Below are 14021 nucleotides of genomic sequence, written 5' to 3' on the forward strand. Positions count from 1 at the left end.
AGATGTTGGTCTGTTAATGATTACACTCTTGAATTGTCCATCTGTTTCCAGGTTACTATGCAACTTGGCTTTTAGCGAAATGAAGGTTAAAAAGAACTATAGAAACTTCCTATGTACATCTTTTCTATATGGATGGCTTAATCCAAAAGCTGGATGAGTATTTTCAGACTTAGGAATTTCTTTGAGTTCTGTAGAAGAAGCAGGAATCTGTATGTATGTATGGTGTGAGAAAGTTCAGGCTCCTCTGTCAAGTCCTGCTAAATCCTGGCAGGTGGGACTATGCTTCTGCCACTGAGCAGTCTTAACTGACATCGTGATTTGAAATAACAAACTGAATTTTTCATGAAGCTGTAGGTATAACTTCTTCATTGTGGAACTAGTAGATGACATGATGTGTTCTGGGAACAGGATAGTGTTTGACAAATCCTCTGGGTAAAATTAAGTCCTGAGACTGTTTGCGGTACATGCAGTGGCAGCATAGATTCAAATTAACTTTTTTTTTTACATGAGTATAATATTTTTAAAGTACAATCTCCATTGAAAGTTTCTCTGGTTGGTAGGAGGAACTAATCTTCAGTGTTTACTTCACGAGAAGCACTGGGGGGTTTGTGCTGCTTGAAGTCTATGCATCTTGAGTGGCTGTTAGTTCTGGTTGTTCCTTTGTCAGTATTCAAGGAACTGTGCTTAAGCAGTCACAATTTCTGTTGTGGAGATAATCCATAACTGACCTCTTCGTGCATGAAAATGGTTATGGTTTTTAATAATGACTTCCTGTATCTGCCAGATTCTTAGCCACTTGACTTTGCATTAGCTTTGTGAACTCTGCTGTCTCAACAACAGTTTCCTAAGCAAAGAAGTTCTGGATGTTTGGTGTAAAATGTGAAGGGAAAAATTAAACTTTTTGCCTACCCTGTATTTAGCAGGTTGCACAGGACGTTTGTATGACTCTCTTCTACAGAAGCTTATAGCAGCTTGGAACTGTTACCTAGCTTAATGTCTAAGCAGTTTAGTTTGCAGTTTAGATTTCTGTTTAGGGAGTCAGACAGCAAGTGCTTTTCCTCCCAGTTCTGACTTGATTATACTTTGTATTGCAGTTTGGTACATACAGTGACTCTGAAAAGAAAACTGAAGAGTATGATACCCAGGTAAGCAGGAATCCTGTGACTTCTGATCTATAAAAGTCTATATATGTGGCTTGCTGACTAACCTGGTTTGCTCTTTCTATTTCTACAAGTGTCTTTTCCATGTTCTCATAGTGTCAAGTGGATCATCATTATCATCATGTGGATGATCAGATAGTGAAGATTCATTTTGATAATTTATGAGAAGAAACAGTCAAAGAATTGTTTTGTTAGCTGAATCTGGTTGAAACATTTCTCCGAGAAGCAGAATTGCCGGTGACTTATCTGAAGAAAAGTATCTTAAAGGGTTACCATTCACAAATTTTAAAATTTATGTTTGTACTCAGTATTTATACTGGAGGAATGTTTATGTGCTTCCTGATTTCTGAAAGGAGGTAGACATATGTGGCAGCATTGGTGTTAAGTGGAAAGCTACTCTTAGACTCTGCTCTTTGTGCTGCCTCTTGGTGCCTGTGCTCTGAGGTGCTTGGCTGTCTGAACTGAGCATTGGAATTTTCACCACCTTCTCTAGAACTGGAATCATATTGGAAATAAGAGTAGACATTTGGGAATAGAAAAAGTTATTCAGGGAAAAAATATCTGACTGTCTTCTAGTTAATGCCCTGAAAATCTGGCTGTATATAAAATATGAACTAACAAACTATTTTCCTTGTCAATTAGGCTATGAAATACTTGTCATATTTGCTCTATCCACTGTGTATTGGAGGTGCGGGTTACTCCTTGCTGAATGTCAAATACAAAAGGTACCGTAAATATATCAATGATCTTATACAGAATTGAAACATTCCCCATTTTTTCTGTATTAATTAATTAGAGATGATGGGTTATGGGTATTGGTTATTTTAGTTTGTTTGATTTGTAAGCCAGGAACCAGAAACGTCATTGTTCTACAGCGTCTAAAGCTGAAGAGTCTAGCTGTTTTTTTAACATCTCCTAAGCTACAGGCTGTTGTATTTCACAAGTAACCTGATACTACTGTGGTATAGAATTCAATAGCTTGCATACATGAGTAAGCAGTCAATCAGAAGAGGAGAAAGCAAGCTGTTGTTCAGAAAACTGATAAGGTGACAGGAGAGATGGGAGGAATTCAGTGCTTGAACCTGTCCAATAACAGAGAGAAGCAAAAACTGTCCCAAAATTATTTGCTCTGACCAAGAGGTTCCTCCGTTCCTAAATACGGTAATTAGGATGGCAAGCAAGTAAAAGCATTTTGAAGAAAGGACTCTGTATTCACTTAGAGCCGTGGACTTACTGCAACATACTTGATACTTCAACAAGAGCTGAAAAGGTGAAACTCTTGTCCACTTTCACTCAAAATAATACAGCTAATTCATTTTGTGTTGGAGAGATGCAAACAAGTATGTTTGTAACAAATCTGCGGATTTATAACAAATCTGCGGATGCAAGAATGGTGACAGCCATGTACACAAACTTTTTTTATAGTCTTTAGACACAGAAGGGATGGGAGGGAGAGGAAGCAGTAGCTTAAAATAACATCAGAAAGAACTACTGTTGCTGCATACGTGAGCTGTAGGACTTGCACTAGAAACCAGGGTCATTTCTGGTCTAGTAGAAAAATCATTTTTTCAGGATGTCCTTGTCTTAGTAAGGAGCTAACAAATATGTAGCATTTGAAAATTCTGCTTTTCTCACAAAATTCTTGAATTCATTCAGTACTGCAGAATACTGTATGCCAGGTGTTCTGTGAGCCTGTAGCTTAAGAAAGTGAAAACAACTCCTATCATAGAAGTTTTATCATTGTTAAATCTCTTTGTAAGGAAATGTGACAGAACAAGTAATCTTAACGGTGGATTATGCTTTAACCTTGCAGGCATTTTCTGATGCATTTTTTAGATGCTTGTGGATTAGTGAAGTGCTGCTACAGATGTTATGTTGCTATTAACATGTCACTAACACAGTAGTACAAGTTTTTAATTTTAACTGATGTAGCCAGAGCATCACAGTTACTAGCTGTTCTTACTATCGCAAGCAGAAGTATGGAATTTGACCACTATCTGTTGCACTACTGTTACTTTGCCAGGATTTATGCTCCACTGAACATCTGGGAAGGGTTGTTAGATGTAAGGAGGGAAAAATGTAGATTTATTGTATTTACTTTTTTGTTAAGTGCCTACTGTAGTGGTTTGCACTGAACGGTATTTGTTGTTTGACATTTGATGGATCCTTACAGTTCCATATTAAGTGTCTCTTTAGTATTTGGAATACCTTTGCAAGCCTTAAAACAGTCAGGGTTCAGTGCACAGTATTATCTGATGTCAGTTTGGGTGCAGAAGTCTTAGAATGTTCTGAAAAAGTATAAAAGCGGTTGATAAAGCTCTCCAAACTTGTTGTACGGACTGATAAGCATCCTTTGCTTAAACTACCTTCTCTGGAGCCTTTCCTAGTCAAAGGAAGATGTGAAGTATTTAGTTCTTGTGTAAAGTAATTTGCAACATAGTCACTTCTTGGAGTAGTCGAAATACAATCATGTAGAGGCTGTATTACAGGTATATATTTTTGGCTGAAGTGAAAACATAACTGGACTGTCTTCTTTGTTTGTAGCTGGTACTCCTGGTTGATTAACAGTTTTGTTAATGGTAAGTCCCTTCTTATGCTTTTTTCCTATTCATATTTCTTTAAATGGAGGGCAAGACTCAAAAGTAGAAAATCAACACCTCAGCTGGATCATTGTAATATAGAGCAATAACTTGAGTGTAGGTTCCAAAATTATCACAGTGGTTGAGAAGGGGAAAAGAATCAACCCAAAGTGAACAAAAGGATTAGATGTATCTTCTCTCTTTAGGAAAATGAGTGTAAATCTCTGATTGTGAAGGTATACTTGTGTGATGTACTCCTATTTGCATTTGTCTGCAAGTTTTCCGTGTTTTCTCTTCAGGAGTATATGCTTTTGGATTCCTGTTTATGCTGCCCCAGCTGTTTGTAAACTACAAGGTAAGATTAAGAAGGGACAAAAAGACTACTTTTTTAGTCTCTTCTTCCAGACTTTATTACAAATTGATATTTTTATTCCTAGATGAAATCTGTTGCACACTTACCATGGAAGGCTTTCACATACAAAGTAAGTAAAGCTCTAATTTAAAGATTGATGCAGTCATTTTAGAATTAATTTTCTGTTAGAAACTGCAATCTTAGTAATATGTAGTTTAAGACTAACAGTGCTTTTTTTGTTTAAGAGCTAAACTTGTTTGCAGTTGTCCTTTAAAAAAAACTCCAAACAACCAAACATTAATTTCCATTTTTCATAATGACTTCTATATAACGAGAATGCTTGCATCATAGTTTTGGTGATAATACAGCTTTTTGTACTGTCAGCTGTCTTGCGTGGGTGCAAATGTTGGTCCTACAAATAAATTAATTGGTCTCAATTTAATGAATTTTTCTAGGAAGAGAGAGATAATATCAACAAAGGATAGTTCCCAGGAAACAGCTAGGACCACTAAGTGACCTTACTTTGGCAGGTTCCAGGAGCTACCAGAACTGAAGTAATGTACACACTGTTCTGTGCTGGTGTGGTAATTCTGAGCTTCTGGGCAGTGTAGTGACAAATGTGTGGTAGGTTGTTAATGGTAGAAGAGGGGCTGCACTGTGGTGTCCCCACTGCCTAGACTGCCCTTGTGGGAAGTCATGCAGTGCTGTAGCAGAGTTTAACACCAGACCTTGGAGGAGAAGGTGAGTTTATCTCAAAACAAACCCTTTGATACCTGCACACACACAAGCATTCACTTGGGTGTCCAGGTGGTTTGTATAGTATTCAGACACCAAGGCGGATGTACCAGATATCCCAGTCAGGATTCCTTGCTCTGATACAGAGGACTGGGGACACCCACTGCTGAGTTCCTGTGTTTCCTACATTGTTCTCAATTGGCAACTACATGCTAGTTTTGTTCTTGCACCCCTAAAGAGCTGATAGTGTTTTGACTCCATCCTTTCCCACCTGTGAGTCATTAGGATTTTTGCACTGTCCTTTGTTTTGCTGATCACAATGTCCTGAGAAATCCTGAATGGATGTGCTGGGATCATCAAGACCTTGATGCCATCAACATGTGCCCTTTTTTCTTCTGCTTCCACTCATAAATGCTTTCATTTATTCTTCCTTTGTGTTGATGTATTACAATTCTCCAGGACATCAATACTTTAAAAGAAACTGTGTTAAAAACTGCTCAAGACATGGTGTCCAATTCTGAACAGATGACCTGGGACCAAAGAACTAAAATCTTAAAATTTGAAGTGCCTTTTGTAGCTTTTCCCTTTTTGTGAGCCTACAGCAATAGCCCAACTTTTTGCTGCCTTAATATTTTTAAGGAATCAGGGGGCATCTAAGGCAATGGATTGAAATATAGCAGATAGAATAGCAACTAAAACAGTGTTCATTATGGAAATACAGTCAAAAATAATCATCTAGTGTTTCAGACATACTAGGTAAATCAGCAAGTTTCTTAGAGGGAAGTAAAATGTCTATTAGTGAAGTAATTTCATGATTTTACTTCAGCAGCAACATAACTGAGCAGAGACATCAGCAGTTAAATAGACAACAAAGGGAGAGTATTCAAGCAAGTAACCTTTGAAGCAGTAGAATTCTCTTGCTGAATAGCCTTCTCTTACAGAGAGCTTATGGTTCCTGTTAAGATGCCAGAGGTTGCCCACAGCAAAGGCTTGTGTGTATGTGGAAAGAAGTATATGATGTTTTTAATTATGTTTAACTTATTGGGCTTTGGAGTGGATAATTTACTTTTTCCTGGTGGATATTTAAAATTGCTTGCTCTCTTCTGCACTTTGAAGAGTGGAAAGAATAGTGTGAGGTTACATCTGCAATTGTTTTTTTAGAGAGCTTTGTTTTTCCTTAATTTGAACTCTTTCCTGTTTTGGAAGACCTTGGCAAAAATGAAAATTACTCTAACTTTTCGATTTCTGTAGTCTTTATGTCCTTTATACTTTTATGAGGAGTACCTTCAAATAAGGTAATCTCAAGAGAACACTAGCTAGACTAAATACTATTAGATGGGCTGCCTTGATGCATTTGGTTTCAGTGGCTTACAAGGACTGCCTGAGTGTCTGAAGGATGGAGTGTTTAGCTTTTTCTTCCTTTCATCACTCCCTCGGGTGTTGACTTGGAAAGGCTGCCTTCTCCAAGTTGCCAAGGGGTTTTTTTTTTGTTCCATGACAAACCTTCTTTGCACAGGCTTGATAATTGCCGTCCATACTCTTTGATCACTTCAGATTGATGGATTTGTTTTGACTTGCCAGAAAGAGCTTTCCTGTTGTAATTAATCAGAACTCACTTCTGTCCAACACCCCCATCTTCTGCAGATGCTTTGTTTCGTCATATAAACATGGGTTCATTTTGAAGAGTGAGTCCTTCTCTGCTTAGAGAATACATCATTTTCCCCCTTTTTCTGGTATGGATTAATGTAAGGCTTGCTAGTATTGAAAGGAGAACCATGTTACTGGTCCCATTTATTAACCCAGCAGTTAATATTATTTGCTCCATTTGTTTCCTGCTGGTTTTAATGAATCGAAATAGTTCATTGCACCATACGAGTAGTAGAGCTTGGTGCATTGTAAGAGTTGATGTCTAGTCTTCCCTGTAGGCTAAAGCCAGATTCAGAGGAGTTGCTGTTCTGTTTACTTTATTTACCTTCTCTGACAAAATGGTGTTGCATTTGCATGCTTGGAGCCTTTTTGCATTGCTTTCCCAGCAGATGTCTGGGAATTTAAACTTTCTCACTCAGGAAAAAGTAGTGAGAAAAGATTTCATTATTGCTTCAGAAACAGAACTTGTAGTGTGCCTAGTTGAGTGGAAATGGTGTAGAAAATTATGCCTCGAATAAGGGATGGATGGTTACTTCCAGGAGAGCACTGAAAATGTTTTAAAGTCTCTCCAAGGCTGTCAAGTTAATGTTCTTAAAAGCAGTAAATGAGTAAGTTTTTACACAAATTTCAAATTCCCATAGAAAATGAAACTGAACTGACATTTTGTAAATCTTAAATCATTCAAGTAATGAATGAATTGAATAAGAGTTTTCTTCCAGTTTCTTTTAAAGATTTCACTGAAGTTGAATCCATGTTTTTCTGCTCAGACAACAATACTCTCCCTTACCTGAAGTGGTCCTACTTCCTTTTTACTTGTAACTGTAATAGTGTGGTTTGTAGTAGACAGTATGGTCTTCATTAAAAGAAAGCACTTTAAAGTTTGCATTAATTAGCTTTTCAGCATAATCCTTAAGTATTGTTATAAATGTGGAAGTAGTCTGTGTTCCTATTGAAAAATACTGTTCTAGGAAGCCTGTTTCCTGTAACTTTGTATGACAGATGACTTCCTTTCTTCACAACCAACTGAAGTTTACTCTTTTTTTGTAGGCATTCAACACCTTTATTGATGATATATTTGCTTTTATCATCACTATGCCAACATCTCATAGGCTGGCGTGCTTTAGAGATGATGTTGTGTTCCTGGTCTATCTTTACCAAAGATGGTATGCCTTTCTTGAATATTCATCAGTGTTTTTACAATGCTGTAGATGGTTGCAGTCTTATTGCTATAAAGAACTATAGAATGGTTTGGGATAGACTTCAAGGAGAATTTTTTTACCATAGTATTATATGGTATGGTCTGGATAGTGGTAGTTAGGTATATGCCTAGTGAAGGGAATGGTGAGCAGGGGATCCTGAAAAGGACATCTCAGTACAAATAAGAAGAGCAAAAGCACTTTCCCATAACCGACAGTATTCCTGGACCCTTTTTAGCATGCTGAGAGACTAGTCAAGAAATTCCTTTTCTCATGGCACTCACAGAATTTTTGTTACATTACCCTTTCTCCCTCCCCAGAACAGCAGTTGTCCTTTTCAGCAGCTAGTTTCACATTTGCAAGTTATTAAAAAAAAAAAAAAAAACAAAAAAACAAAAAACAAACCCTGAGACATGAATACCTGAAGTAAAGTGAAGAGAGCAATTCTTAAGCTTGTATTCATAAACCCACTCAGGAGTTCTGGGCTTCTAACCCTTGCTGAGGGGCTGCATATCTACATATGCCCAGTATTTGAGGCATGCTTTCCAAGCTGCTCTTCAAGGCACTAGTGAAGGATGTTTTCTGATTGCCCTGCTCTGTTTTCTCTTTATCTAGTTTCCAAACATAAGTTATCAAATTCTCTTGTAAGTTGAGTATCTGGCAAGTTTCGGATTCTTTAAGTAACTCAAATCAGATGGAGAAGGTGGCTATGTGCAGTAATCATTGAAATATGTTCTTAAGTGAAGCTACAGAAGGTGTATTCTTGTTCCTAATAATAAATATTTATATATGGAGCAAACAAGAAATTTAACCCAAGTGCACATTATACCAGAATATATGAATGTGTACATCTAACTAATCATTAATACTAAATGCACACTTCATTTTTGAGGTTATATAATTGCACATAAGCGTAGTAAAATAGGTCCTCTTCCAAGGTATTTTTTGAGAAGAGCTCAAAACTTCTGATAGGGGCTGGGTACTGCTTTCAAGTTTGAGAGGTATACTGGATTGCTTGAGAAATATTCCAGCAAAGCTTTAAGAGAGCTGTTAATACATCTCTTAAGAGGCCCTGTTATGAGACAGCTGGTTAAGTCTTAATGTGAAGAAGCTGATGCATCTGTAGCCAATCTTAAGTGTTATGGGTTTTGTCACAAATGACAATACAGAATATGATGAGAAAGAAACTCACTTTTCAAATTAATTAGGATAGAACTGCTTAATTCCTTCAGATAGCAGAACATACTGTAACTACTCTTCTTCTTTTTTTTTTTTTTCTGCCAGGCTTTATCCTGTGGATAAGAGCAGAGTGAACGAGTATGGAGAATCTTACGAAGAAAAGCCCCACAAAAAAAGCTCATAGAGAATAACTAAGAATTGAAGAAGATTCTGACCCTTGGACTCTTACTAGCTTCATGTATTATCTGGTCTTAAGGAAGATAAAACTTATTTAATAAGAGTATTTTTAAAGCTTATGACAGAACTACACGGACAATACATCTTCTATATTGCCAAAATCTAGTTTTGATATCCTCCTATTTCAAGATCCTTTTTCATCCTCACAAGGTCCACAGTCTGCCAGATGTCATTAAATAAACATCCTGCATTTAAACTTCTCTTCAGTGAAAACCTGAGTGTCCTGACCATTGTAATTAGTATCCAAATCTATGTTTATAAGACAACTCACTAGCTGAAAGTATGGTTCCTGTGCCACTGGGCTATGAAGTACGAAAAAACAAGCCAGTGTGTTACAGCAGAATCGACATTATTGCCAGACTGGAGGCTATCAAAAAGAAAATGTATACTATTGGATTTTATGCTAATTACAAATCACTCTTGTTTGATAATGGAGATAATGGAAATTCTAGAAATCGTGATTAAAGTTGTAAATTGTGTGTGGGCATTTAAGTTCATAGCTTAAAAAAAATATGTTGGAAATATAGGATGAGACAGATGGGTTGTTAAAACAATTGAAATTCTGTCACATTCTTAGCCCACAACATGGCAGAGGGTTTCAGTTGTCTTAAACTGAATGATGATGTGAAAAAAAGGTAACATGATTTCTTTTAATATGTATCCAAGTTTATATAAAACCTTCAGCATTGTTGACAAACCTTCTGATTTCTTGGCATAGCACGTATTCATATAATGCGAATCATTGTCATGTGCTAGGAAATTCTCTTAACCCATCTTAAATTCTTAATCATGTGGTACCCCAGTGACCTGCTTGGCCAATTCTCTCATGTTTCAAAGAGAATAATTCCTTGGTCTTTCCCCTCTTCTCCCTGCCCAGTTCTATTTATAAGATAAAACACACAAGTGGAAAGATTTTACTCAAATATAATACCAGTTCAACAAACTACCTGGATACGGAGAAAAAAACAGCCTGGTAAAGAACAGGTATTTTCCTTTTACAGAATTTAAAATCCGTATTCTGTGGGAACAATTCATTAAGGGAAATATTTTGATCTGTTTCTTTCAAATTATTAAAAATAACCATGTTGAATTATTATACCAAAATTCAAACTTCACAGCTGTATCTAGAAACCATGGGTCTAGATTTTTAAAAACAAGTTTCTTAGTAACAGTGAGTGAAATACAGAGCGCATTCCTTTCAGCAGCAAACAAAATGCAATTAAAAGAAAAATCCAAAAGATGGAATCCTAGTTTTCAATTTTAGTTTTGCTTTGGTCAGTAAGTTTACAAATTAACCCTAATGATTCTGAAGTTTCTTTATTAAATTGCATGTTGTTTGTGAAAGGTTATTTAACTTCAATTTGTCATTGATAGAAAATATGAATTGAATAACCTTGAAGAGCACAGATCTACTCCTATAGTCTGTAACTTATTTATGAAGCACATTTTATTCAGTTCTGATACTGCAGAAGTATGAATGTATAAATACTTGAGTCCCAAAAAGTTACAGAAATGTGTCTAACTTCTTTTGTCACAAGCTATAGTCTGTCTTATACTGAAGTTCCCCTTACATGCTACTGGCAACAGAAAGGAGTCTTGAAGTGAATATTTAACTCATGTTCATGTTAAGGTCTCTGTACACTCTTAAGTGGAATTAAGGAGGACCATTGATTTTTAGCATTAAACATAAATAATTAAGTCTATGCTCAACTGGGTTCGCATTTGCTGTATCTTGTACCTGTTCTGGATTTGTTTGGAAGGGGCTCTTTGCTGTTAGGCAAACTAATTTGGGACTCCATAATAATAGTTTAAGTGTGTGAAAATTTTTCCTGATATAAATAATGCATATAGCAGATTCCCTTTTTGTGCCATTTCAAAACAATCAAGTTATTGGTTCTTTTAAAATAACTTCTGAAAGTCCAGAACACCATATTTGGGAATTTCTAATGTTTCATCACTCATTTTTGTATGTAGCTGTTGAAAAATCACTCTTTCACCCTTACATACTGTTGAGTTTATTGATCTTCTGTCTTGCATTTCTGATGAAAATTACCTCCTAATATCCTATACAGTAGTCACAAAGAATATAAATTAGGACATTTTAAGTCTTTAAAATGAGCGAGACTTTCCTATTCAAGTCATCGTTTTATGCGTTCCATTTCCAAATAAAAGACTTGGCATATGGGATAGAGAGTTACCTTTTCTTGTTGGAAAGAAGAGCAGTGAAAAACTATGTAAGTACTGTAACTTTGGAGATGTTAAATGAAATGTTTTAATTTTCTAGTTGTGAAAATTACATCAGCTTAAAACAAAAATGTGGTTCTGCATGCAGTTAATGCAGAAGAAAAACATAAAATTCCGTTGAATGTATTGTACCTCCTCCTAGACTATCAGTATCTGATTTAAGAGTGCGAGAGTAACTTAAGTTGCCCACTTCTAATAATGTTAACTGTGGTAAATACTAGGGGATCGTCTCACATTCTTATCTTCATTAAGCTTGTAATGGATCTGGAAGTTAAAAGATTACAGTGATTTGGGGTTGGGGGTGGGGCTGGGGCTTTTCTAGAGCTAATGGGGAAAATCATCATATGCTTCTGGAAGACACTTGCACAGCACTTAACTAGCGTGTAATAGCATAGCAATTGTGATTCTCTGCGGGCAGAAGCGAAGAAGGGCAGCTGGCTTGACCCCTTTTGGGGGTGTACGTGGCCAGTGGCTCAGTGCCTCTTGTCTGCGTTAGGGAGGCCGTGCTGCGCTGCCCCACAGTTGCAGTTCCGTACCCTGCTATTCCCTGCTCCTCCTCACCTGCTGCTGCCTCTGTTCTCCAAGAGGTGACCTCCTGCCCTCACGGCTCTTCTCCCTGGAGCCACAGGGCTATAACTGAACTACAGAATGGGTGGCAGCACAGACAGATTTTCTCTTTCCAGCGGAGCTCAAGAAGTTTGCTCTGCTTCTGTCACTACATGTTGCTGATACCTAGACTCAGCACCATTATATGTTCCTTTTTAACACAGCATTACACTCCAGTAATTGTCCGCTACAGCACCTACATCTCAGCACCAGAAGTGATTAAGACATAATTCTGTAGTTTCCAAACATCATGTTTTCTAGTTTTTCTGTCTGAAGATAAATCTTATGTTGAAGAAGTGAAATGTGATAATTTAACAGTAATGCTGGTCTTTACATCACAGCTTACAGCTTTTCAATATCATCAGATCTAAACCAATGCAGGTAGGAAGGGACCTCAGGGGACTATCTCCCTCCCTTATAGACTACCCAGGCTTTCCTGATAGTCCTATGTGGAACTCTGAGTAAATAAATCTAGCTCTAGAGGTTGAGAAATAAAGCCAGGAAGAACCCAACTTTCCCAGATGCCCAATTACAGTCTCTGACTGCTTCCCCTCTTACACTAGGAGAGGTTTTGTGCTGTATCTGAGGAGCAATGCACCTTTCCAGTGGTTACAGACACATTTAATCATTTCCTCTTAGTACAGAGGGGGAACAGTGATGTCTCCTGTGTTTTCATACATCTGTGTTAAATACCACTCCTCCTCAAGAATATCTGGAGCTAATCAGGTTGCTCCAGCTTTTCCTTTATGCAATTCTATTTCTCACTGGTCTTTTTAATATTGGGTCCCCAAAGATCCTGTCTTGCCTTTCTTGTTTTTTATCTTACCCCCACCACCACCCTGATGAGTATACTTGCACCAAAAGGAACAAAATACTTCAGACTGAAAAAACAAACACACTAACACGGGAATTCTGGCTCACAGTTTCTGCCTATGTTTGGTTAAAAGAACAGGATAGCTTCTCCCCCCCAACTTCCTGTTTAGCAGTACTCTGTCCTTTTGGTCCATACCATATGGTACTCATAAATCTTCTTGCAAGCTGTTTTGGGTATAGTATGTACCAGCCTCTCAAGTTCTGGCTCCTAATGTTCTCCTTAGTCATTCACAGCTCCACAATCCTTATTTACTTAAGACAGAGCTCTTTGATGGTTGCCTTTATGATGATTGGTCTTCCTTCTAGTCTTGCACACCTGCAAAGGCTCAGGGGCTATCTTATTCTTGTTTTGGAAGAGGTCACTGAACGCTGTTCTTAAGCATTAATTACCTTTAGCAGTCTCTCACTGCAGGTTAGTCTGTGTTGAGCAGCCTGAAGCCAGGTAGATGCTTCATTTCCATGGTTCATCTGTATGCTCTGGTCTGGTTAACCACCTGGCCACTGAAGCAAGAGCCTTTGGGCATATATTTGGGCATCGCAGCTATGCTCTTCACTCCATTCAGAACACCAGGCCTGGCACAGCTCCCACTTAGTGCCGTGTCATGCTCCATGCCTGGCTGATGGCCAGCAAACAGCAGCTATCCAGCACGTTTTTGCCTCCTCACTGCCCTGCAACGTCCCATCTTCATCACCTGCAAGCTTCATCTCAAAGAGTTGTCATAGATACCTTGCTTGGACTGACTTTCCCAGGATCTACTGGAGTATAGCCTCTACTTTTCCAACTGGATTTAGCAATTTACATTTGCCCAGTGCTGACCATGAGAACAGAAGGGAATAAGCAATATTTCATTTGGTAAAACCAACAAACCATTCACAATTTTGCTTGAGAAAAAGGTGGTTAGCCTCACCCTCTCTGCCATCCCAGAAGTTATTACAAAGATACACAGGAGAAAAACAAAACAAAACTAAAAGCCTTGAACCAAGAAGCTGCTGGCTCAGATTTTCATAAACTTGGGGATCTTGGAAGATTAGCGTCAAAGGACCATACAATCTGAAAAAAATCCCAGTCACAGACCTTGACTCTGTTATCCTTGGAACACAGTAAGCATTATCTGCAGCCTCATACAGGCTACCCCGCTCCTCTTTAGCTATGCCAGATGTGCAAGGATTGCAGTACATTATGAATCTGTTGGTTTATTATCAAAAACCTCCA

General features: G+C 37.8%; 1 protein-coding gene across 1 annotated transcript in view; it reads left to right on the forward strand.

Moving 5' to 3' along the window:
• The window catches only part of CLPTM1L (CLPTM1 like), a 33303-nt gene extending 21887 nt beyond the window's left edge, over positions 1 to 11416 (forward strand). The window contains exons 11-17 of the mRNA XM_074899398.1: positions 1095 to 1145; positions 1803 to 1885; positions 3705 to 3739; positions 4039 to 4094; positions 4177 to 4221; positions 7521 to 7636; positions 8954 to 11416. Of these exons, the coding sequence (XP_074755499.1) occupies positions 1095 to 1145; positions 1803 to 1885; positions 3705 to 3739; positions 4039 to 4094; positions 4177 to 4221; positions 7521 to 7636; positions 8954 to 9032 (465 nt within the window). The 3' untranslated portion in view covers positions 9033 to 11416. The remainder of the gene's footprint in view (positions 1 to 1094; positions 1146 to 1802; positions 1886 to 3704; positions 3740 to 4038; positions 4095 to 4176; positions 4222 to 7520; positions 7637 to 8953) is intronic.
• Positions 11417 to 14021: the final 2605 nt, after the last annotated feature.

Source organism: Athene noctua, chromosome 2 (assembly GCF_965140245.1).
Source record: "Athene noctua chromosome 2, bAthNoc1.hap1.1, whole genome shotgun sequence".
Taxonomy (NCBI): domain Eukaryota; kingdom Metazoa; phylum Chordata; class Aves; order Strigiformes; family Strigidae; genus Athene; species Athene noctua.